Consider the following 26,398-nt stretch of genomic DNA (forward strand, 5'->3'; position numbering starts at 1 on the left):
TACTAACCCACCCCCCTCAAGTACTTCTACTCCTTACAGTTTGCACTGTTTCACTCATCTTCCTCTTATTAAACACACAAATTGATTGTATTTAATTCCCCTTCTCTTACTACCAGAGCACCCCTCTCTCTTCCCACAGATCACAATATCATCTGTAAAGATCTTTGTCCGTTGGGAATCATCTGCCAACCTGTCCATCATCACTGCAAATAAGTAGGGGCTTAGTGCTGATCCCTGCTGTATACGCATCAATACTTATAACCCATAAAAGTATGATTTCTGATCAGGACCAACTTTAGTAACTGTGAGCTGCTGTAATAAAATGCTGTTGTTTGAGTCTGTTGAACTGACTGTATCAACAATCTAATTAAACCTTTGTAAAGAGGGCCATTTGTTAAAGCTGAGCAATTAAACCACTTGATTCAACGTTAACATAATTGTAACGATTTATTGCAAATTGCAGATAACTGTTGACATTAATTGTATTTAGAAGAAATAATTAACTTTCTCGCCTAACGGAGGAACCGAGGAAAAATAAGTTGCGCCACACTTGTTAAGATCAAATAGCTGCAAAAACAAGAGGAAAAACACTTCCTAATTCTTGAACACTGTTCATACAAGATATTTTGAGGCTCTCCATCCTCCTTGTTAAAATTGACAGTCGCCCACAGTTGGTAGGTATGTTGTGCTATGCTCTCCCCCAAGCAGGCATCAAGCTGTCTGTCTTTTGCCAAAACGTCCCACACTGCGCTATATATACCATCTGTGCTAGTGAGGTGGAGAAAGCGTGCGAGCAGCAGTGTCAGAGATGACTTGCGTGCGGTCTGGAAAAAAAAAAAAAAAACACATATTGCCTCCTAAAAGTAGAAAGTCTCATTATTTTCACAGAGACAGCTTGCCCGCTTGGTCAGAGCTTAAAGCATACCTTCTAGCTATAGCGCATTGCAACGTTGTGCAGTTTTAGATTTGGAAAAATGGATACAAGCATTCCTCTTAAGCTAGGTTAAGCTGTCTGTAAAAAAAAAAAAATCTAAGTTGTCAGTTGTTAGGTGAGAAGGTTGACATCAAAACATTTTTCATATAATCACAGTTTTATAAAAAAGAAAAGAGACTAAATCAAATCTATCCCACACCACCCCAAAACATCTCATTTATTGGGCTCATTCTGCACGACTGTTTCAAAAAAGATCAGCAGAAAACTTTATGTATGCATGCAAAGTGCTGCCAAACCTAAATATAATGAACTTAGAACAAGCACAGGACATGGGCAACCACTTTTTTAATAGAATTTATGTGATCATAATCTGTTTTTGAAAGTCCATGCATGCATGTACAATGGTGATATCACGATAATGATAGTTAGACAAGCTCTTGTACAACAACATGTGCCTCTGAGTGGGTCATTTTTGGGCGAAACAGGTTGTGCCGAGCCAAGGAGAGAAACAAAGCTGAGACTCATCCACGGCTAAGCCACCAAAGCTGAGCAGATCACTTATAGTCGTGCATTAGCAAATGCAGTCGCTCAAGAGTTAAGCTGCACCGCTTACTGCCATCACTTCGAATCAGCCGGGAGATTGAGACGAGGCCAAGAGAAGACAGAAGAAATATGAGAGACAACCCCTCTAGAGAGAGACAGTCAGGACTTGACAAGCAAAAAAATTACAGACTAAAAGAGAGAAGGAGAGTTATGCAATCTATGAATATAGTGGAAGTAATCAGAAATGACTGGAGATGCCCCGATGACTTAAAATGGGTGAAGTGGTTGTAAAATGTAACATGACATTCCAGATAAGAAGTTTCACTACACCAGAGAGGTGATAAAGCGAGCCAATTTTTCATCACTGTCAGTCACAGACAAACTGGCAGGAGGAAAGAAAAAGGAAACTGTCTATGAAACTATTCTGTCCCTGCCAACAACGCTTAGTTCGGAGCCTTAACAGAATGCACTACACAGGACAGAGGATGCTCCAAATGGGCTTTGTACTTACTAACACATGTCCAAACAGCGTTGGAGATCTACTGATGACTAGCTACGCACTCTCTGGGACTGTCTGCCTGTCTGTGGCTTTTGCCCTAAAGTACGTGAAGACCAATCAACGTGCCTTGAACCCACAGTCCTAACTTGCCCCCCCCCCCCCCTGTTGGTAGGGCTGGATGATAATTCAATAACAATGTCCATCGACAGACGTGGGGTGCGATAGAAAAAAAAAAAGAGCCAATAAAAAGTTTAATAGAAGAACAGTTTTCCTTCCTTTTACATTCTAGCCCATCATGTAGGTTAATATTACAGTCATTATATCCTCTCAACCAATCACAAACACAGACCCAGGAATGCTCCGTCACCAAGCTCCGCCCCCTTCAAAGAGTTAAGAGATCCCATGTTCTTTTTTTTTTTTTAAAACTTGTAGTTTTGGTAAAAAGTTGGTTGAATAAGTGGCTGAGTTTGAATTCAGTGTTTGTGTGTTCTGTATTTAAAAATAGGTCATTAAGCAAAAGCATAAAACGGCTAGGGTTGCACTTAAAATATATGTTCTTACTTTTTTGATAGTTATCGATATCGATCAACATAACTTTTATTTTATCGCTATGCTTTTTTCTCCTTCTATATCTTCTAGCCTTACTTCTTGGTGACATCACAAAAATGGATTTTTAAACAAATAGATGCCACACTCTTTTTTAAAGTTCTAAGCATGGGGAAAAAAGAATAGAAAAAAAATACTAAAGGACTGGAAGAATGAAGTTATAAGATTTATTTTCAAACTTTATCAGATTTTGTTTCTGTTTGCATAAAAGAAAAACCAACAGAAGAAACTCTGATGTTTTTTTCTCTAATAATTAAATCATCACTTAGTAGTGTAAGGTGTATGGGCCCTGCCGCCTTGGCATCTAGGTCTGGGTCTATGGGGATGCTGGGGCGGTGCTGTCCCTACGTGGACTGGCCATTTGGATGATGTGCTGGTGTGGCGAAGAGTCTGGCACGGAGGTGTCAGTGGTGTCTTTAGGGCTCTATGGGGGGTCACTGCCCTCGGTTGGTGCTATATCAGTGTGGGGACAGGAAGGTCAAAAGGGGGCCAATTGGGGAGCTGGCACCTTGGCGCCCATCTCCTTCTCTTTAACGTATGCCACACCACACATCAGTAGTCTTGATGTTTGGCAGCATGGACCTACATTTGGCCCTGTCCTGTACCTCCATTTTTATAAAGTAGGCCTTTAGGGTCTTTTATCCTTTTTTGTAAAGCAAAACTGCCCTGGCACATTTAGGCAACCACCTTCCCCATACGATATATGCCCGAAATGTGACAGTGCACATGAAAAAAAAATAATGGTGTGAATCTAATCCATCTGTTTACTTACGAGAAAACATAGGAATTTTTCTAAATTCAGATCTCCAGTTAGATAAACAGATCAGCCCAGGAATTAAAGACATGAATGGTTCTCTCATGAAATATACAAATAATCATTCATGTCTTCAAAATTTGCAATAGTCATTTTAGACGACTGAATCTCTTTATGCTCGGCTCTTCTTCGGTCCTAATCATCCTGCCTGCAGCTTTTTTAAAAAGCTGCTTTGCTGGCACCAAAACAGAAGCATTACAGTGATAGCCTTTTGCATCGGTTCCCTGTCTTATTCAGAATTCATTTCAAAATCCTGTTGATTTACCTAAAGGCCCGAGAAGGGGAAGCTTTAATGTATCATTACATTTGTAAGTTGTTATCTACCCCAAGAGCTTTCCAATCAGATACACAAATAAACTTTATCTTCGTGTCCCCAGATCCCTGCTTAAGGTTGAAACAATAAGCAAGGCAGCCTCAGAGCAGAAGGACTGCTCATGAAAATTACTGGTCAGTCAGCTGGACCTGATGAAACGGTGAATAATTGCTGTACCTCATGGAAAGGGTCCTTCCTCATGTTACGGCTGGCCAGTGGCTCATCAAAGGGAAACACCACTGAGTAGTTTTTTGCATATGACTCATGGCTCCTCTCTCTGATCCAGCGAGTGTTGTCTGTCAGCGAACTGTGAAAACGCCTGAAAGAGGAGGGAGGGGAATTAAAAAGATGAGCGCTCATTTAAAAACTCACAATCAGATTTGAATATAAGCCGTTCATAACTGTGCCTTTTTGGTAAAATGCCAGTTAGGAGCCTGTTTAATATCCTGCTTGAATAAAGGTAAAATAATGCTTTGAAAACATCAGATTTCAACTGAAAAAAAATTATATATTAAATATATTTGTAAGTAAATGAAAAGTCATGACGGATAGCCACAGAGGGCTTAATCCAAGGGGCCTGAGAAAGTGAAACTGAAAAATTGATGCAGCAGGTTAGTCCAATTTGCCGAAATGTCATTGCAGCAATAAAAAAAAAGGGTACCCAGTAGTTTGTGTGGCCCCCACGGGCCTGTATGCCTGACAACATCGAGGCATGCTTCTTATGAGATGGTGGATGGCATCCAAGGGTATTTCCTCCCATATCCTGAACAGGGCTGAACGACACTGAGCTCCTGGACAGACTGAGGTGCAACCTGGTGGTGTTCAATGGGCCTAAACATGATGACCCAGAGATGCTCTATTGGATTTTGGTCAGGGGAGCATATAGGCCAGTCAATGGTATCAACTCCTTTATCCTCCAGGAACTGCCTGCAGTATCTGGCTGCATGAGTCCGGGCATTTTCATGCACCAGGAGGAAATAAGGACCAACAGCACCAGAGAAGGGTCTAACAATTGGTCTAAGGAGTGTTATTAATTTCACTAGCATCAGAAACAGCTGAACCCCCGCCCCCACTACTAATATATTCCAGACGTTAAACTGACTTGATATTATACTATGATTAAAAAGTGTCCCTTCAATCTTTGAATCAAGCAGAGTACATGCATATTTACCTGATGTCATATCCGTACATGTCATTTTCAGGGCGGCCATGTATGATCCACTTAGCAAGCTCTCGGCCACAACCGCCTCCCAGCATCATACCTGACAGAAAACGATCAGAAACATACGTTAACATCATCCTCTGAGAACATTTCATTCAAGATCAGCTCTACTTTGCTCATTCAATCCAACCTAAAAGTCTTTTGGAAAAAACTAGAACCGAAACCTCTGCCTGCTTTTAGTGGACTGAGGCATTAGATGTAAGGGAAAAAATATCAGCAGAAACCACATCTCCACTATTTGCTGTTATTTGCGTGACAACAATTAGTGCTGCTGCAGAGCAATATCCTGCAGCAAGCTATTCATTTAAAACTGCCACAAACCAGTCATTAAGAATTGGGAATATTTATAGTGCATATATTATTTTAAGCTGCTTCAGTCAACGAGTGGTGTCATTTCTCCGCCAATGACAAACAAGCACTAATGTAGGATGGCAAGGCCGCATAAGGTGAACAGTAGCATTCTCTCAAGAAACTTTTCATGAGAAACACTTTTACGCCACAAGACACAGAGCCTTGCCAAAGTATTTATACCACTTGAACCTTTTGACATTTCATTACATAACAGCCACAAACTTCAATGCATTTTACAAATGCATGTTGACAAACAACAAACCAATGCACAATAGTGCAGTGGAAATACAAGTTTTTTTTTGCAAGTTGAAATCTGGAAAGTCTGACATGAATCTGTATTAAGCCCCCTTCTCACCAAAAACCCAAAATAAATTCCAATGAATCAATTCAGAAGTCAACTAATTCATAAATAGACTTAGAAATGGATTAATACAGCTGTTAAAAAAAGTTGGGTTATATACCAGTTTTAGACATCTCAGAGCTATTTGACTGACCTTGATTTAATGTGTAAGGATAACTGGGCAACAATCGTAGCCTTTAAATGTGCAAAGTAGGTAGAGGCACACACACTAAAAGACTAACTGCAGTGCTTCTACAAAGTAGTGACTAGGTCGGGCTGAATATAAATGCACGGCACTTTCACAATTTAGTATTTTGAAATATCATGTATGCTTTTGTTTCATTTATGCATTACTTCATGTTATTCTATTCCATAAAATCAGCATAAATATGTTGCAGTTTGAGCTTCAAGGGGAATGGATGCTTTTGCAATGCATAACATTCAGACACAAGGCCCGGAAGAATCCTCTTCCCACAAACCTGCTGGGACCTCACCTCAGATTTTACTAGGTAGTAAATATATTATTTTCTGTTTTTAATCCTTAGTATGGTTGATTTGTAAATTAACATTTCAAGATAATTTTTTTTATTTATTTTTGCAAAAACGCCTCTTCTGTTGCGTGTGGCCTTGAAGGCAAACGAGAGAAAACCTTCACAAGCAGCAGGAGCTCCGTTCCCTTTCCCACCTGCCCTACGGTCCGACTCATCAGAAAGACGGAGAGAAAGTCTCATTAATTTGGAAAAGAAAGAAAGCCATCTTCTTCCTTTACCACAGCTGCTGTGTCACATACGGGCGAGCCACAAAGGATCACATTAACCTTTATCCCAACGTTTGACCCATCCTCACAGCAGCCCCTGAGCAATTTGGCCTCATCATCCATCCAACAGCTGCGGTGTTCTGTTTGTTTCCAATCGTTCAGCAAACAAACGATGGCAGCCGTACACTGTAATCCATCCAGCCCCGGAACTGCAGGGTTAATGAGCTAGGTCCCTTTAGCAACCCCCTGCTTGTGCTTGTAATTTGCATTTGTTGTGAGTGCTGCGCAACATGCTGCATGCACAGCATTAATAAGCAGCCGCAATGGCCACAGATTTCTTGCATCCCTCCATCCCTTCCCTGCATGGCACTCTTCCTTCGTCTCTCATCACTTCACTCATCTGCAGCCAGGAACTGTCAGCTCTGAGCCTGGGAGGAGATCTGAACGGCTGGCAGGCCAGCTGGATGGAGGGATGGATGGATTGAGAGATAAAAGGGAGGAGGGTGAGAGGAGGATGATGGAGTTGAACCCAGACAAAGTGGTGACAACCAGCGAGGCGAGGTGTCAAGGATAAATGTCACCTGAGACAAGCATACTGACGCGTGAGTGTCTGCTTGTAAGCCCTCATGCTTGTGCTTCCACTCATCTTGTCAAACCAAAACACACTTTGTTCCTCTTTCTTTGCAAAGAATCTGTTTTACTCTACTGCTGTTTGTGCTGTGCAGATTTCTTGCTTTCACTGTAAGAATTGGTAACAGCAGATTTTCAGACACTGTTTATGCAATCTGCCCACTTTTTTATATAATGTTAGGGGATTTTTCAAGTTTTCTTTTTCTCTAAGAGATTTGTTGTTTAAAGCCATCATGCCCTTTATTGTGAATCATTTTAGATTTAAATGCAACACACACATATATAAATATATATATATACACACATATATAAATATATATATACACACATACTATATATATATATATATATATATATATATATATATATATATATATATATATATATATATATATATATATATATATATATATATATATATATTTATTTAAGAATCTGATAAAGTGTTTCAAATATAAATTGATCTTGGTACAGCTGTGTTGAAAATAGGGTAACTGACCACTAAAGTAAAGTTTGATTCAACGTCTTTTAAAAAAACTCTTAACTTTTGATGCTCAAGCAAATATACATAAATGTATCTAGTGAGTAGATTTATCTTATTTCCAAGACTGATTACAGCTCTTTGTCATCTTTCTTTTTATGTCCTCTACAAAAAACACTAAAACTGCTTTTTTTTATCAATATGACCTACAGCTACACCAATACAAAGGTATCGTTATTGAAGCATTTTGTTATTGTCATGTTATGACCTACACAAATCATTGTCAAGTCAGCCGGCCCGGCTGACTTGACAATGAGGTTGAGCCGTAAAAGCATCATTGCTAAAGAAGTTGGCTGTTCAGAGACCTGTTTCCAACAATATTAAAGGGACATTGTGTAACTAATTTGGCTTACAATTAGCAAAAATCAAGTATTACTTCTATAAATACATTTTCTGGCAAAGTCTAATAACATCACATCAATAATGAAAGCGTTCTCACAGCTTAGAATTAGTTTATAAATACATAGACGCCGGTGCATCCACTGGGAGGCGCCATGTTGAGGCGTTATTTCTGATTTCAGTAGCTGAAAGTGGCCAAACTGTCAGCCTTACGTGTTTATATCTGTCTTCTATATGAAGACGTGCTGTCAGTGGAGGAGAAGTATAAAACAAGCAAAGATGACCGTTGATCATTCTATTTGCCGTTTTCCGGCAAACTGAATGATTAATAAGAAATATTTTTTTTCTAAAGCAACTTTAGAAAAAAAAAAAACAAGCAGACAAGCAGACTATATTCTAAATTATTATTCTTCGCCAGTGTTCTTAAAATTCTCAGATTGCAGTACTGCAAAAAATACAATAAAATATTATTTTAAGACTTTTTACATCTCTCTTGGGAGACTTTACATTTTTACTTGAGTCAGGAAACAGATTACTGCTACAGCAGTACTTAGATTTAAAAGGGGGGGGGGGGGGGGACATCTTCATCTAAACCTCAACTCCAAACCATTTCTAGAGTTTAAACAAAACCCAAGACAATTACACATGACAGTAAAAGACAATATACTAGAGCGATAAAATGATTTTCTCTCTCCCAGACAAGAATGCTAACCCGAAAAAGCATTAGCTGGACTTAAGGTTAAGGCTAATGGACAGAACCAGATATTAATGTGTCAGAAGGTCAAGGCGTTATGTAATACGGGAGAACATTTTGCTGTGTGCCCACTCAAAACTCCACTTCACTCCACCTCCCAGGCTTTTGTCAGAACATGTCGTGTGCTTGACCCGGCAGCCCTCTGCGGAAAAAAGCTTTCTTTCAATTGTCCGTTAAAGCTCTTGCTGATTACTTCAGCCTTTACGCCTCCTATCTCTGTCACACGCTGCTTAGATACTGTTATTTTTCTGAGGCTAATGTCAGAGACTCGCTGCAGTAATGGAGCGACTTGTGCTGTTTGCACATGAACTTTATTGTGTGTGCGGTCTATGAAGCCCTCTTGGATATTTGTTTGTCCCTCAGCGATGCACACGGAGATATAAGTCTAGGTCAAACACTGTTAAGTGTTAAAAGCATCCTTCAATCATATTGCCTTATTTTCTCCTGTTAAAAAAAAGTTTATTTAGTCATTTATGCATCATTTCCGATTTCTCAAGGTAAAGCTCCACATCATCAAGCGTCTACGTCTGTGTTTAGAAAAACACTGGAGTCACTCTATTTTCTTGTGTTTTACTGTTAACGGTCTCTCTCGTTTTATGTTTATCTTTTCTAAATGAATGCAGGACATACCAGCACTGTTGAAGCCACAGCCCAGGAAGAAACCTCGAACTTCTGGCGCTTCCCCCATCAGTGGCTTATGGTCAGCGGTAAAAGACTCTAATAAAATCACAATTGGTTGACATTAATACACAGTTTACACAATAAAATTCTGTACGTTTTTACGCTTTAATTTTTTCTGTCCTCTGCATATTTTTAAAATATAAAGGTAAAATGTCACAGTGAATACATAGCAGATACATCTACAGCGATCTGGCTTTAAATGAGGAACAATGCGAATACTCCTGGTTTATGATACAACGTATAGACAATAACACAGGAAATAAAGTCTGTAAGTACTTCCCCATTCTCGCCACTTTTCCAGAATTTACAGAAAGGCCTTTAAATCAGTTGTGTCCAAAATTAGTCTGAGGGCTGGTGTGGTGCATATTTTTGATTTTGCCCTGAATCAAAACACCTCAATCAAATCAATGGTTCAATACCAGGCCTCTGCAGAGCAAGGTGACATGCTGAGGCAGTAATTCAGCCTTTTGAATCAGGCATATTGCAGCAAGGACACATCTAAAACCTGCAGGACACCTGCCCTTGAACACTGGAGCTGGACAGCCCTACTTCAAATAAATCATTTTGTGCATGCTTTCATTTTATTCTAATGTTGTTATTCTACTGTAAAGGCCAAAGTATTAGACCTTGCAACTTAGAAACTTTTAAAGAACTCACCAGCAGTTAAACAGCTGCTTAAGGTACAGTACACTTTATTACTTGCATAGACAAATGTGTGCGTGTGTGTGTGTGTTTGTACCCGGTCCACAGACAGTGGACTTGATGCCAGTCTGTTCCAGAACAGGAACCCTATTTATAGCTCCCTCGATATGTTGCATAAATACGTCCCAGTCCAGGTCAAACAGGCTGAAGGCAAACTTATCCGACACCTGGGAAATAAAGAAGCATTGGCGATAAATCCAAACGCCATAACAGCTAGCAAGTCAAAGAAGAAAAATGGAAGCAAGAGGAATTGTTCTTATGTGCACTGCAAAAACAGACCTAAAAATTAGTAAAATGTTCCTAAAATTTGTGTTTTTGTCCTAGATTTGAGCAGGTAAATAAGATTATCTGCCAATGGAATGAGTATTTTGACCCCTAAAATAAGATAATTAGATATCCTGCACTTGAAATAAGATGATGGAGATGAGTTGTTCCTATTTTAAGTGCAAAAATCTTATTCCATTGGCAGATAATCTTATTTACCCACTCAAATCAAGGACAGATACGCTCATTTTAACAAATTTTTTACTTATTATTAGTTCCATTTTTGCAGTGTGGCCTATTCTGCATTTTTAGGTTCACGTTTTCTTACAGTTTTTTGCCAAATTTCAACTTCAATAAACCTTTACAAAGAAATGTGAAATACTCTACATCTTTATATCTCCGAAACAACACTTTTAATTCCCTCTACTGCCCGTGACGGCACCCAAACAGCACAACAAAAAGGATATTTTCCTCTTTAGATGTATAACAATCAATTTACAGTCCAGACTGTAATGTGCCTCCACTCAGGCATTGGCCTGTAACCTGTATCAGCGTGTTTTGAAAAAGTTGCTGTTCTAAAACACCGAAAATAAATAATTTCTATTATTTAAACTGCTTATGATATGCAAAAATCAACCACAGGCTGGCTGCCCAGAAAGAAGGCCCAACTGATTAAGCAGCTACCAATAGCATGTTATCGTCCCTGTCTTGCTCTTTTTGCACTCACTCGCTGTTAACTGTACCAGGACTAAACCTTTGGTGCTCATTGTTAATGCAAAGAAGCAGTAATCGCCATGTATCCAACACATACCAGGTCAACTTAGATAATCTAAAAGGAAGCCAATATGCCTGCTTCTCTTTGTGCAGCAGTTTTATCAGATATACTCGTACTCTGCCGGAACCTCTGGGGAGCAGCGCAGCTTTCCAGCTCCCTCCCGACCCATCGGTCCTGCTTATCATCACGCCCTGCATCAATTCTGTGTTTTCCCACTAATTCTCCTTTCTGTATCGCCTTCTCTCTCTCTCTCCATCTGCCTTAAACATCAAAGGGAACCTTAGCTACAGAACGAGAACAAAAGAAGCTGCCACTGCACAAAGAAATCCTCTCAAACATAAAACCACGGAGGAGTATGCAGACTGGCAGGCTGCGAAAGTGGAAGAAGCTGATGAGGTCGGGCAAGAACCGAGATCATCAAGGCTGTGAAAAAGAGACGCCTTTCTGATGTCTTTCATGTGACTGTGTATGGTAACCTTACAGGATTAAGTTGCTTTGATAAACCAGAGATTTGTAGGGAATGAGTGATAAATCCAACTTAAATACAAAATTCATACTGTGACCACGGTGCTTTGTTTTCTTTGGTGTTACAAAAAAACATTTCCATTAAAAGCAAAAGGCCTTGTTAGCACAGATGTAAAATGGAAAGCTGCATCCCAGACCCCCTACAGACCTACAAGAATGTTGTTCTTTTTCATTTACATAACAGTTTTCTTGAAATTTTAATATTCAGAAGAGATACCTTGAAACAAATGATCCAATAACGGGATATCAGAAGCAAAAAAGCAAAGAGAGAGAGGAGTGCTGGATAAATCAGAAAAAAAAAAATGTTTGTTAAAACCATACAAGTTAAATTATCCTTTGGAAAATGTGTTGTGCTCCTTAATCTACCTAGGAAATAATGTAAGACGTGTAAAAGATATTCTACTGGAGAACAAGCAAGTACTTTTTTAATAGCAAATCCTACTGTTTGTTTGTTTTTATTACCGGGAAAGGAAAAAAAAACTGTGAACGTCTGACTTTGGAAACAAATTAGCAATGCTTCAGAGGTAAAAGACTTAGAAACGAGCCTGCTATTATTTTACACAAGGGCGGCACCAAATATCTCTGCAAGCCGCAAAGACCTGCCAGGCCTACAATAAATGTTAGCTAGTAATTGAAGAAGCATGTATTCAGGCTCTCTATGGCCGCCGTTTAGTTTAGTTTAGAAGATAAATAGGTGATACGATGGTCAAGTCAAAAAGGAACTAAGTTGTTTTATTTTCAACACAGCAGACATCAGTCAAAAGGTCAAAATGACCAACATGTCAATAATGATTTTTTTTGTCCAATAGCTGGATGGGCCACTTATTGTGGCTGTGATTGCTGTGAACCCAAAGTAGAATAAATATAAACACTAAAAAAAAAAGATGCTTTCCTAACATCTTCAGTCTTATCTTATGGAAGATATTTATACTTTAGTCAGGTTTTTACATTTGCTCCAGTGTCACAAAGTAAAATCTACAGACAGACTCTGAGAACAACAGATAATATTCAGGATTACCTCCTCCCAGAAGATGGGATTTTGTTCATAACCACCCACAGACAGAGCGTCACCTTGGAGGCGCAGGTACACCGACGCGTCATGGTCCCTGACATTTGGCATGTTCTGCACAAAGTGAGGAGAAACGTTGAAGGATTCAGTGATGAGATCAGAAATTAGTCTGAAAAACACTCAGCTGTCGGTTGAGAACATCCGATGTAAACTGTTTTCCCTTTTTTTTATTCCCACATAACGGCTTGGCCTTTAAATTTAATGTCAGTAAACGTTTTTATATATGAAAACACATTCCAGTGGTTAAAGCTGAAAATGTTGTTGAATTTTGAAAAGTAGACAGAGACATCTGAATTTGTACTATTTAATATCTAAGAGAAATTAAACAGAATAGAATAGTCATTTTCATCCCCTAGCAAGTGATATGCTTACCTTGTCTAAAATTGTAACGGACCAGTCTCAGACACAGTCTAGTTACAGTGTACAAATTCAGCAAGGGCAAATATACAGAAGCTGGGAAATTATGTGATTCACAATGATGAAGAAACCCGGTCAAGATGAGACACTTTTAGGTGGTGTTAAAAAATTCCCTTTAAACTCTGAGTATAAAAATGCATTTTATAAAATTTTCATTATTATTTTTTTTTCCCCATGTGAAACTGGAAGTGAGGGCGACTGCATTTTTTAAAGATCATTTTGAACTCAACTCCTGAGATCCGACGCTGTTGTAGTGTCTGATCTACATCAGCTGCATTTTGCATAGCCAAGACTGTCTTGAAAAGTGCTTTAAAGGTCATGCGCATTATTTGGTGACTCAAACTATTCTTGGTTTTCCCTAACAACCTAAGATTTCTTCTTCCTTTGCAATGTAATTTACAGTGAAAGAGAGACTGTGTTGGCTGCTGTAACTTCCTTTCTCTGTGTCATGTGACCTGCGTTGGCACTTTGCTTAGAGTTCTCCACGTGGGAGAGGAAGCAGCTGAAACATTTTGTCAAGGGATTCAATGACATTCGAGGCTAAGATGCAAGTATTTGAAGCAGAAGAACCACTTTTTTTTAGGTTTTGTGCACAAATCCACTAACTGGAGCTTCGCTGAAATATTTGACAAGCTGAATGACCAACAAATCATCTCCTAACCTAACATAAGGTAAATATGCTAGCATCGTAATTTACCAATCATCGTTAGCAAACAGCTCATGTGAATCTGGCTCACGAGTTTTAGGTTGTAAAGAATTAACCGTACCCTGTTGCGGTTCTCTCAGGTTCTTCACCCTGAAAGAAGTGGCCTTCTCTATTGTAGACTCATTTAGAAATAAAAAAAGACTCTTGAAACAGAAACTATACTTTATCATATTTAATCTTGGCAAGGCAAGGCAAATTTATTTATATAGCACAATTCAGTACAGGGACAATGCAAAGTGCTTTACATGATTAAAATATAGCAAATTAAAACAGAATAAAAGCAACTAGAAATAAAATGTAGATAGAAATTAGAACAAAGAAGTGGTGATTCAGTTAACTAGAACAGTTGAAGGCAATCCTAAACAAATGTGTTTTTAATCTTGATTTAAAGGAACTCAGGCTTTCCGCACCTTTACAATTTTCTGGAAGTTTGTTCCAGATAAGTGGAGCATAGAAACTAAATGCTGCTTCTCCTTGTTTAGTTCTGGTTCTAGGTATGCAGAGTAGGCTGGAGCCAGACGACCTTAGTGGTCTGGATGGTTGATACACTGATAACAAGTCTGTGATGTATTTAGGTGCTAAGCCATTCAGGGATTTATAGACTAACAGAAGTATTTTAAAGTCTATTCTCTGAGATACAGGGAGCCAGTGTAAGGACTTTAGAACTGGGGTTATGTGCTCTACTTTCTTAGTCTTAGTGAGGACGCGGGAAGCAGCGTTATGGATCAGCTGCAGCTGTCTGATCCACTTTTTAGGCAGACCTGTAAAAACACCGTTGCAGTAATCTATTCGACTAAAAATAAACACATGGATTAGTTTTTTCAGATCCTGCTGAGACATTAGTCCTTTAATCCTAGAAATGTTCTTCAGGTGATAGAAAGCCGACCTTGTAACTGTCTTTAGGTTCAGGTCTGAGTCCATCACTACTCCCAGATTTCGGGCCTGATTAGTGGTTTTTAGCTGAAGCAGCTGGAGCTGTGTGCTAACTTTTGATCTCTCCTCTATTGGAGAGAATCCAAATGTTATTACTTCTGTTTTGTTTTTATTCAACTGAAGAAAATTTTGGCACATCCACGTCTTGATTTCTTCTAGGCATTTATTCAGTGCCTGAACTGGTTCATAGTCACCTGGTGACATGGTGATGTAGAGCTGTGTGTCGTCTGCATAGTTATGGTAGCTGATGTTGTTGTTCTAACAAGCCAGAGGGATGCTTCAGCTTCAGTGCTGGACTCTCATACATAAAACAATACAGGAAGTGGAGAGAGCTACGATCATCACTTATGTAAGCATGATATAGAACAAAGTGTGTGCACCCCTCCAAAGGGGTTTACCATCAGTGTTCCTCGCATGACATTGGTGGGGAGTATCACACTATACTGTATTCTGCAAGTGACTAGGCCGACTCTTTCTCCATAATCAGTCCATGATGTCCTGTCTAAATATGTCAGCCTCTGAGTCCTTAGTGTCTGTGAGTTATCTGTTGTCTTCCCTTTAACTGCTTTCTGCAGCTATAATCTCATAATCCTAAGCAAGGTGGAAAATTATCAACATGAAATAGTTTAGTTTAAAATCTGTGCAAGCTGAACACAATAGTAGTTCTTGAGCGAGGCTTAACTTGCACAACCCTGCCTTTACATCAGCTCAGCTTTCCCAATGTTTTCCACGTTGACTCAGAGCTCCTGACATCCCGTTCTGCATGTAACTCTCAGGTGCCAGAGCATCTTTCAGAAAAGGCATATTTTTGTGTGTCAAAGCTGTCTGGTCTGTATTCATTCAGTCACGGGGAGGTTTTTTTTTTTTTTTCTTCCCGGACTCCATCGCCTTTCCGGGTACAAAACTGAAATACCAGCGAGCAAGTTGACATTTTAAAAGCTGCTCACGACAAATAACAAAACCCAAACGGCTCCTTTGTCCTCTCCCTCCTCTGCACTCAGCTCAGTGTGGCAGCTCGATGTGATCGATACCGAACACTGTATCACTCATGTAGCCGCACAGATAAAAGCACACACAGACCTCCACGGCAGCCTCACGGTGACAAATACAGACACACGGGCTGCATGAAGCGGTTGACCCGACAACTTGCACACTCTGCTGGGAACAGATTCCCTGACGACATCCGTGTGGTGTGTGGGCTGACGTATGTGTGCATGATGGAGCGGTAATGCCGGTTAAGCGTCTCTTTAAACCATGTAACACGGGGAAGCTCTTACAGCCCACCCTAAAACCACCGGCCTCTGGGGGGGATGAGGATAAGTGTAGAGAAACTGCACTGAACAAGCAGAAGACGGACAGAAGCTGCAGTGACGCAAACATTCATGTTACAGTCTATGTCTGACGTGTGTCATACAGCATAGAAAAGCAAAGCCAACGCAAGCACAGATAATAATAGATACAAATTAACCTCGATTTTTTTTTTTCTTTACCACACACAGCTCAACAGTAGACTGGAACATTAGAGGCTCTGTTTTGTTTGGTCACAGCGACCCCTGCTGGTTAGTTTAACCTGATACATGTGAAAACTTCCACCTCCAAATCAAATGTTTGAGATACAGTCCAGCGTGCCAAAAGTTCAGTATAATATGAATATAATAAAAGTTTGCTTTTGCTACGAGGTGGAATCTTGGTGACTATATTCCTGTTTTTAAATGTATTCATTGCATTGTAATAAATTAGGGGGGGAACAAATCAAGAAGTGAATCCTTTTAAAATGGGTTGAAGTAAATGTTTGGAAGTAAATGTTTAACTTACATATTAATTAATTACTATTCAAGACTGCATATGGATAGTACATCATACTGTTTATTAGCTAAAGACATTAAGAGACTTTCTGATACAATAGGCGAGTAAAGCCTATAAATTAAATATTATAATGGATACCCCTTAAGAAAATAGTTTTCAAAGTCAAATTTCGAAAAACAAAAAAATAAGTTTTTTTTTTTTATATTCTGAATTTTTAGAAACAAAACAATTGCCTTGCTAAACAACAGTAAAAACTGGCCAGGGCTGCAACTAAAATATATGTTTTGAATTTGTTGATAATTATGGACAAAATGGACAGAAAACCATCTGTATTTACAGAAACTTCAGTCACTGAGGCCAATCCAAATCTGCCCTGTGGTTAAATAAAGAAGCATTATGTCATAAATAAACAACAACAAAAAAAAGAGCTGATTTGCTAATGCGGAGACATGTTGGAATACCTCCTGAACAGAATCTTTTAGGTAATTGATTAAAAAGTATTTCTCCACTATTTTAGAGCGAAAACAAAGTCAGGAGATTGGCCTAAGGTTTGCACTTATTAAGGGGTCATCTCTAGCAATGTCAGAAACCTCTTCTGTCACACAGGCGTTTGTAACATTGTCTCTGTCTGGTGGACTAAAGGAAATAATAATTATATAGAGGTCTTACCTGAATACCCTCTATCCTCTCTGTCACCACATAAGCATGATGCATTGCAATGAGAGGAACATTGACTCCAGCCATTTCACCAAGCTTGGTGGCCCACACACCTGCAAGTGGCAAGATTTACCCAAATATTATATATATTTTTAAAAGGTCAATATTTCAAAAACTGTGCCACACTGCTATCTTTCTATTAGGGATACAAACCCTGCATCGTCTACATGTGTTGACTTCTTTCCAAGAAACATAAACAAGTTGCCAAAAGCATAGTTAAAAGTTTCTCTGAGGCTTACCTGCACAGTTCACCACACAAGGTGTCTCGATCGTCCCATGAGGGGTCTCCACCGCCTTAACCTTCTTGACCCCGAGGTCGTCTGTCCGCACTTGGATACCGGTCACGGGGCAGTTCTCAATCACCTGATTCAGGCAGGACAGTGTATTAAAGTAATTTTTCCAGACACTGGGCTAGCCAGACCGTATTGTTGCTTGGGTCATAAAATTACGCTAAAAACTAAACATATTTAGCCAATAGTTCCCACCAAATTTAGCTTTCACAAGGGCTATAAAATTCAGGTTTTGTTAACTTAAATCACAACAACCTTTAAACAATGTTCAGACGTCTGCGGATTTTTTCTCCACCTTTAAACCAAAATTTCAGGTGGTGCAGATATAAGTACAACATACATTTACTCGAATAAAGTCTACTTAACTCAACCCATAAGCCAACCCCCATAGATTATAAACTAAGATGATACTGGAGGCTTTTCAAGGTTGCTAGCCGTTCGCTCCTGTGACCAGAAACAGCCTTGAGACAGCATCAGAGTCTATTCTACAGAAAATATGAACGCAACAATTTGAATTTGATCAACTTTTTAAAATGCTACAAAAATTTAAGGCTGCAAACAAAGTAGCAAAGAAACCCAGTCAAACGGGACCATTCAAGTTTAAAATAAACAGCTTAGAGCGTTTGAGCAATAAACACACATGAATACATGCACCAAGGTTTACATTGTAATAACGCAATCAGTTTCATCATGACTCGACGATTTGAACCAAACTTAAAAGGACTGTCTCTTTAATCTGGCTGACAAATCTAAGAAAATAAAAATGCAACTCAATAAATTATATTACAGAAATGTCTATTTACTTCAGTAATTTAATTTAAAAAGGTCAACTTAAATATTATATGATTTAATTTCAGAGAAACATCTCAAGCATTTATTTCAGCTAAATTCAATGATATTAGCTAAATGGAAATCCCAGATTTGGTTTCTCAGAAATTTTAAATATTACAAATGATCAATAAAAAAAAAAACAATATTTCAGCCTATTCTAAAGTATTTATTGAGTATATGTCGTGTTAAAGAAGCCTATGTCGCTTTAAAAGCAGCCTTCGGCTCATCTGAATTGCTGGGTTTAGTGTCTCTCATCTTCCTTTTTGACAATTAACCCCTAGATTTTCTATGTGGTTTGGATCAGATGAGTTTGTTGGTCAACCAAACACACTGATTCCACAGCAGATGTAGTTACGTTTGACAGTGTGAGCAGGTGCCAAGTTCTGCTGAAAAAAGAAGTAAGCATCTCCATAAAGCTTTGGCAAATAGAAACAAGAAGTGGCTTAACATTTCCTGGTAGATGACTGCACTGGCTTTCAACTTGAAGGGGACACTGGCACCACACATCCTGACTGAGGATGATAACATCACACAATAAATGCAGCATATTGGACTCTGTGCCTCTTTTGCTCCACTCTCTGAGATCTTGATTGCCAAATGAAATGGAAAATGAACTTTCCTTTGAAAAGAGGAATTTGGATCACTAAACAGCTGTTCAGTCTTGTTCCTCCTCAGCCCAGTTAAGGTCCTTCTGATGCGGTCCCTGGGTCAAGAGTGGCTTTATACAAGGAACACGACAGTTTTACCCCGTGTCCTGGATATATCTGTGAATGGTGCCTCTTGAGGGACCGACTACACCTGTGGTCCACACAGATCTCCCCAAAGTTTGCTTCACAATTCTCTGAAGTTTGCCACTATCCCTGTTGCTTGTGCATCGTTTTTAGTTTTCCTTCCACTCAAATTTCCATTAATGCTCTTAGATCATGCACTTTAAACAGCAATAACCTGTATAGCTTACCCTCCGTGTGGTCACTGCCTGTCTGCTGAACAATTGTCAAGTTAGCAGTCTTTGCCATGATTGTGTAGATTTGCATTTCTAAGCAATAAATCCTATTTTTTATTTTTTTTACTGGTGACATGTTAGATTCTAGCTTTCTAAGAAACAGCACTTTTTTGTAATTTATCTACAGGCAATATTCATAAAAATTAACTAAATAAACACCTAAAGTATTTAAGTTTTTTATTAAACATATATAAGCTTTCTATTTAGAAGTGAAAAACCTTTTGTTGGTATTCCAATTTATTGCAATGTTACTGTTACTCTATGTACAGGTCCAAAACAGGGCAAACCAATTAAAAACAGGGAACTAAGCAGTTAGAATATCAGCACAAATTACCGTGGCTCCTCTGGCTGAAGCAGCTCTGCTCAGGGTGGTACAGGTGCCTGCGGGGTCCATGGTGCCATCTTTGGGAACATACAGAGTTCCGTACAGATCGTCAACGTTCATCAGTGGATAAAGGTCCTTAGTCTCCGCAGGGGACAGAACGTAGGACTCGATGCCATAAACTTTACCAAGCTGGAACACAAAGGAGGATTGACTAATTTTCTATGATTTTCATGTCACATTTTTGTGTGTGTTTTTTTTTCTAATCCAAAGACAGTTCACTAGTCATAGATCACTACCTGTGGAAAGCAAAGGAATATTGCCTTAAGCTATATTATATGTCACTTTTGTAAAGAAAGATGTGTAATGATGAAAAAAATATGCACGCATTCATAGTAACAAATAAAAAAAAAACAAAAAAAAAAAAAACATTACCCCCCCTAATTTCTAGGGTTTAACACAGTTGTTGCATATCAAAAAGTTTTTGGAGTGTACTTAAGTTTTTCACAGATTTTTTTTTTTTCATTTTGGCTTTATCTTTATTACATAAATCATTTTAAAATGTTTGCACAAAAATTGGACATAGCCTAGATGTATCAATAATGACTAGAGCGTGGATTTGTTACTGAGGAAGCCATTTAGACCCCTCACGTCAATCTATTAAAAATATCAGTTTCTCTAAGACAGCTCTGTGTGCTGTTGTTAGGTAAAAATAAAGGTGGACATTTCTGTCTGGATTGTTTAAGTGTTTGTATTGGATCCCACAAAAAATAAGAGAAAAACGAAATCCACACAAACTTATACATTTTAAAAACATTTAGAAGAATCTAAAAGCGCCTCAAAAAAAAAAGGAAAGAGTAGCAATAGCTCTCCATACCGACATGAGGCGCTTGTATTCATCCAGTCTTTGCTTGTTGGAAGCGATGAAAAGTCCTCCATTCTGGATCCAGCCGGTGTGGAGGCCCGTCTCCTCTTCCAGGTCCTTGCTGATCACGTTCCTGGTGTGGGCCAGGAGCTCCACCTCCACGTCACTGGGACGGAGCTGCCACAGCAGGCCTGACAGAACACATGGCCACAATAGCTGACATACAGCGATAATCAGAGGGGGGTTGTGTGACTGACTGAACACACATCCATTTGAACGTGGAACATAAACTACTAGAGAAAACCTTAATTGGGGCTCAGAGAACAAAGGAGTGTACTATGAGGGAACTCAGACAGGTTCTCTGAAGACTACAACTTTTTTTTTTATCAGTGCTGTGAGCCTGTTGTAGTTACCGGCGGTATGCCAGGTTGTGCCAGCGGTCAGTCTGTCTCTCTCCAGCAGAACCACGTTGGTCATCCCCATTTTGGCCAGGTGGTAGACGGTCTGACAGCCGAGACTGCCTCCTCCGATCACCACCGCATCAGCTGACCTGAAGGAACAGGAAGCGACTTTTAAAGTCGGATCGGAGCAAAGCCACATCTACAACTTGACTCTTTAGTTAAGAAGGATCAGCCTTGTAATCCCTTAGTTGTAAGGCAGAGTATCCAGCTGCAAAACGTATTGCCTGAAGCACCGGTTTAACATGCTGGACTCCGTCTAGCTAACCTTGGTAAAGGCTTAGTGGGTCCGGAGGAGGTTCCTTCCTCCTGCTTTAGTGTCTTCTCATAGGGGACGCTTTTTTCACTGGTGTGTTCCGTGCTGTAGGACCGAGAGCTCGTCCGGCATAGTGGGCTCAGAGGAGGTCGCACTGCTGACACCAGGCGGCGGACTGCGCTCCCGAGGAAGGCCATCACCTCTGTGAACACAACAGGCCAGAATGACAAACCCAATGAGACGCCTTTTCAAAATACAGAGGCTTTACAGATAATTTCTGTTGTATAAACCCAGAATAGGCCAGTGTCCGATAAGAAGATATAACAGGGAAAATAGTTTGAGTTTTCTCATAGCGTATGGGGCATAAAATAATACCGTGCACCCCCATCCTATACCTGTTGCTGCACACTGCAAGTCAGGTGGCTGAAAGACGGCTTCCATTTAGCTGCTTGTAAATACTTTGTTTCAATAATTGCCCAACATTCAAGGTGTAAAAAAGCTAATAGGACGGCACCTATCTGGCTAACCTAACGTACAGGTGACAAACTAAGAGCTACATGTTTGTTAAGCAGTAGACGACAGACTGGCTACCCGAACAGAGAGCCTAAATCATGAATCAACTAGTTGATTGGATTTGTATTAAATTAAAGAGAGAACAGCAAGAACAAATATATATATAAAAAGAATAGACATTCTGCTAACCTAAAAGGCTTTTAGGTTAGCATAATTTTTTGAAAGCTGCATAATTTAGTGTTTATTCCAGATGTTTGCATAAGTCTTTCAATATATTATAAAAATTAATGTTATGAAATTATTGTTACTATATAAATAAATATGCCCTGCGACAGACTGGTGACCTGTCCAGGGTGTACCCCGCCTCTCGCCCAGTGAACGCTGGAGATAGGCACCAGCACCCCCCGCGACCCCATGAGGGACCAAGCGGTTTGGAAAATGGATGGATGGATGGATATAAATAAATATATGTTTTACCAATATTAAGAAACCGTGTTATTTTACTCAATGTTATTGTTCAACGAGAATCTCAAACTGGTCCATGCCAACAGGAAAGCACATCAAATATTAGTATTGATTGATAAATATTGTGTAACCTCACATGCTGTACTTCAGCAAATACCTCTCTGAGAGTGACAACCTTAAAGAACCTATTCCTTAATGGAGAGGTTGAAGCTCAAAGAGTGGACTATTATCACAGCCAATGATTAAACAGTGGCACACTAACACGGGGGTTCCCAAGGTGGGGGTCGTATCTCTGCTGAGAGATGGCGGAGGACTGGAGGGGTCACGAGATGAGATGTCAGAGAATATCCTAGTTTTAATAATGCAAATGCATGCATGCCTTGTTATTCTTGCATTTTCATGACTTTGACATCAGAGAACATCCAAAATTTTTTTCCTGCAAATGTGTGAAATTAGTCTTAAAATATCATCATAGTTTTTTGTGGAAATGTTCCTCCTTCGTGGTCAATAATTTATGTTATTTGATCTACGGTCAACCCAATATGAATTTTTTTGGGGAAAATGATGAGAATAAAGTCTTAATATTGTGCACGGGAACAAATAACATTGCCGTAATATGAGGATACATTAATATTGTGCGAATAAAGTCACAATGTGGCAAGAATAAAGTCACACAATTGTTTCAAACTCCTGATCATATTAATGACATGATGCTTATGTGTTAAAAAGATTTTGTAAAACCAATACCAAAAAAAAAAAAAAAATTGTCCACACCCCTGATTTTAACATAAGGGAGGAAGACTGCGGTTTGTTGTAAAAGTTCTCATAAAATTACGCCCAAAAGGGGGTCACCAGTCCCTGGTATTGTTATTTCGGGGCTCGCAGGCTGAAAAGTTTAAGCCACTCCATAAACACACTCAAGATAAATACGAGAGGAGGCGTGCGTTAGCAGAGTTCAAAGCAATCCGGGATCAGGTGCCCAGAACCGGGCTGCTCCAGTATAAACCCGGCCTATTCAGGGAGTAGAAAACAACAACATAACGGCACAGAAAACCTTAACATGTTAGGAGAGTATCAGGAAAAACAGGCTCGTCCGCATGCTCAGCTCGATTCAGTTTTAAAGAACTTGTGCAACTCGGTCTGACCCACATATTTGGCTACTTATTGCACTTTGAAGTTCTGCGCAAGTTAATGTGCAAAACACGGGATAAGGCGCCAAGCACAAGCCAGCAAAAGCACCGGCCCAGTGTCGGGCGGGAACGGCATGTTACTAAACCCCAGCGACCGCAGCAGAAACGTGGCACAGACGAACCGAGGAGTCCAGACAAAACAGCAGCGAGATGCGCCACGCTGTTACTTTTTCTGCTGCATTCTAGGTTTCCACGTGAGGAGAACTTACGATCTAGTCCGATGGACAGCCCCGGAAAGGAAAAAAGAAAATGACAAAAAAATGGGGTAAAGTAAAAAAAAAAAAAAAAGAAAGAAAAAAAGGGGTTGAGTGCAGAAAAGATGGAGCCTGTTGGGTAAAAATGGCCGAATAGTTCCCAAAAAAAGCGAAGCGATACAGAGGTGGTGCAGCGTGGGCTGGAGAGCGCAGCTGTCAGATAGGACGCTCTGCAGTGGGACAGAAGTTCCTGCCTTCAGCTCTCCTCCTCCTCCTCCTTCTTCTCCTCCTTCTTCTCCCCTCAGGTCAGATCAGCTCACTCAACTGGCTGCAACTGTTCCTGCATGTAGGGACAGGCCTGGCCCTCTGCAGGCTGCATGTCAACTGCATTTTTTGCAATATTATATCAGACGCACACCAGCATGGACATTAATATTCACCAAACAGTTAATGTGTAATTTTTATTTTTTTTTTACAACCGTGAAGTTTCTTTTAGTGTTGCTTGTTTGGATATACATTTCCCGCTATTTGTACACTTGGATCAGTAACTAGAGACATGCCATCCTTTAAAATAGATGTTTCAGGTAAAGCCTGGATGAAATCGAATTAACTTTTCCACATTGGATGTGACTGACCAACACAAAGAGGTGCACACATTTAAAATGTGAGGGGAAGATATATAGTTTCGGAAGTGTGGCGTGCATTTCACTCTCATACCCCCAGGTAAACTCCATCGGAACCATTTGCACTGAAAAATATTTTTAATTACAGCTGTGCTTTTGAGGCAGGGATCGATTAGTGGAGCGGTTTAAAGCAGGGTTAGATGATATATCACTTTTTCAGTCATACTGACCACTCAAAGTGCTTTACACTATTGCCACATTCCCCCAAATCACACTCCCCGACACGGACACCAATATGCACCATTCATCCACCGGTATGCAGATCGGTAGGCAACATGGGTGCCTTAACCAGGGACACAGATATGTGACGGGGGGGAAAGCTGGAATCAAACCCACAGCCTTCCCATTGAGCCACAGTCCCCCGAAAATGATAAAAACAACAACATTCAAAGCAATGAAAATGGAAAGAGAATGACACAGCTAGTAACACCAGGCCATCCACTTAAACGTTGGTACAATGCCGTCTTGTAGGTATAGGCTATATAGCCTGTACAAAAACCATTAAAAACAGAAAATGTCCACTTTCATTTATCCATACATGTATGTTTTAGTGACATGTGAGGGTAGCAGCTGTTTATGAGATCCCTTAAGGCTCAAAGACCTAATGAAGCAGAAGTAGGAAGTCACCCGAGCTAGACAAAGTTAAGCAAAGTTATGATCGCAGCTGCCAGTATACATAGTCCCTCTTCAATCCCTTATTTGAAATTTTACTCCTTTTCAGACACGCATTTCTTTGTTGATTTCGACACTATATATGAAAAAAAAACGATGGTTAGCAATCAATAATTGCTCTGAATTAGAAAACAAAGGTTTTCCTTCTGAGTTTATGGTCTTAATCACAGAAATCAAGTCTCCTTAATTCGAACTAAGAAGAACACAAGGTTAATTTAGTGAAACTATTTTGCCTTCCCGGATAAAAGAGAAGAGGGAGTGTTTGCGCTGGGGCTGCAATAACTTCACTCATAGGTTTGTTAAGCTAGAAAATAAAATTTTTAGCCTTTACAGAAATAGTTTTTCTTCTTTTATATTAATCCAGGCTAAATATTACACTAAAAGTAATTTCTACACATTTCTGTGCTTCCCTGGAATACATATGAACGCTAAATTTGAGTCAGCAAGTCAAGAAACCGCTGCGTTGCTTTAGCATGTCCACATTATGAAACCTTATTCCCTGCCTCGTTGCTGGGCTCTGCCTGTTTTGGCCTCCTGAGTCCACACCTCCTCACCAGCAGCCAATAAGTTGCCGAGTTTAGGTTCCCTCCTGTGACGGGAGGTTCTGTCTAGTTTGTACAGCTTTGAGCAGGACAGGAGCTGAATGTAGAAGCTATTGCTGCCTGTAACCTTATCTTCTGTATAGGTGTGTGGGATCTGCTTTGAATCGCAATCCAAGAAAGGGAGCTTCACCAACCTTTGGACTTGGGTTCAACATGAATAACGTTCTAATTAAAAGAAGTATAAGTTTCAGAGCGACGTCTACACAGAGGCTTGTGTACTACAGGCGTGCAAACAAGCCCAGGCGCAACGTTTGTACAGTGCAACCAATCTTCAGCTTTGTGTCTATTTTCTTTCTGATCCAAGATCAATACGGTAACAAGAACCAGAGAGAGAGGTTAGCCTGTCCGGTGAGCAAAGGGCTCTGGTCTGATTGTATGTTTACTGAGAATGAGTCTGCATTAGCTCTCCAGGGCTGTCACCATGATGTAAATTTAGAAACATCACTTTTCATATTTCCCTTATTTATGATATTTAAGATATAAGAATTCATTTATATATATATATATATATATATATATATATATATATATATATATATATATATATATATACATTTATATATTTATATGTGTGTGTGTGTGTATAGGAGTTTTACTTAAAACTACTAGAATGACCTAGTCACCTGACTTGCTCCCAAATGAAAATCCATGGATAAGCTGAGGATCAAAGTGCATACAAAGGACCCCCACAGCTTCCGCCATCTGAAGACAATCCCAACTCGTTTTTCTATACTGGAGACATTTTGAAGCCTTCACTACCAAAATAAGGCTTTTTTCCACAAAGCATTTAATACATTTCTGTAAGTGTGCAATACT

General features: G+C 39.7%; 1 protein-coding gene across 2 annotated transcripts in view; it reads right to left on the reverse strand.

Annotated features, from left to right (window-relative positions):
• sardh (sarcosine dehydrogenase) overlaps positions 1-23,898 on the reverse strand; it is a 38,483-nt gene extending 14,585 nt beyond the window's left edge. The window contains exons 1-12 of one of the 2 annotated variants that reach the window (XM_012871103.3): positions 23,641-23,898; positions 21,276-21,465; positions 20,963-21,099; positions 20,562-20,740; positions 19,697-19,876; positions 17,478-17,601; positions 17,191-17,291; positions 12,609-12,713; positions 10,064-10,193; positions 9,274-9,360; positions 4,881-4,971; positions 3,887-4,028 (exon numbers count right to left, since the gene is read on the reverse strand). In XM_012871103.3, the coding sequence (XP_012726557.2) occupies positions 3,887-4,028; positions 4,881-4,971; positions 9,274-9,360; positions 10,064-10,193; positions 12,609-12,713; positions 17,191-17,291; positions 17,478-17,601; positions 19,697-19,876; positions 20,562-20,740; positions 20,963-21,099; positions 21,276-21,460 (1,461 nt within the window). In that variant the 5' untranslated portion in view covers positions 21,461-21,465; positions 23,641-23,898. Of the gene's footprint in view, positions 1-3,886; positions 4,029-4,880; positions 4,972-9,273; positions 9,361-10,063; positions 10,194-12,608; positions 12,714-17,190; positions 17,292-17,477; positions 17,602-19,696; positions 19,877-20,561; positions 20,741-20,962; positions 21,100-21,275; positions 21,466-23,282; positions 23,363-23,640 lie in introns of those variants that run through there. The other variant, XM_021320765.2, reaches the window with a different exon arrangement.
• Positions 23,899-26,398: the final 2,500 nt, after the last annotated feature.

Source organism: Fundulus heteroclitus, chromosome 8 (genome assembly GCF_011125445.2).
Source record: "Fundulus heteroclitus isolate FHET01 chromosome 8, MU-UCD_Fhet_4.1, whole genome shotgun sequence".
Taxonomy (NCBI): Eukaryota; Metazoa; Chordata; class Actinopteri; order Cyprinodontiformes; family Fundulidae; genus Fundulus; species Fundulus heteroclitus.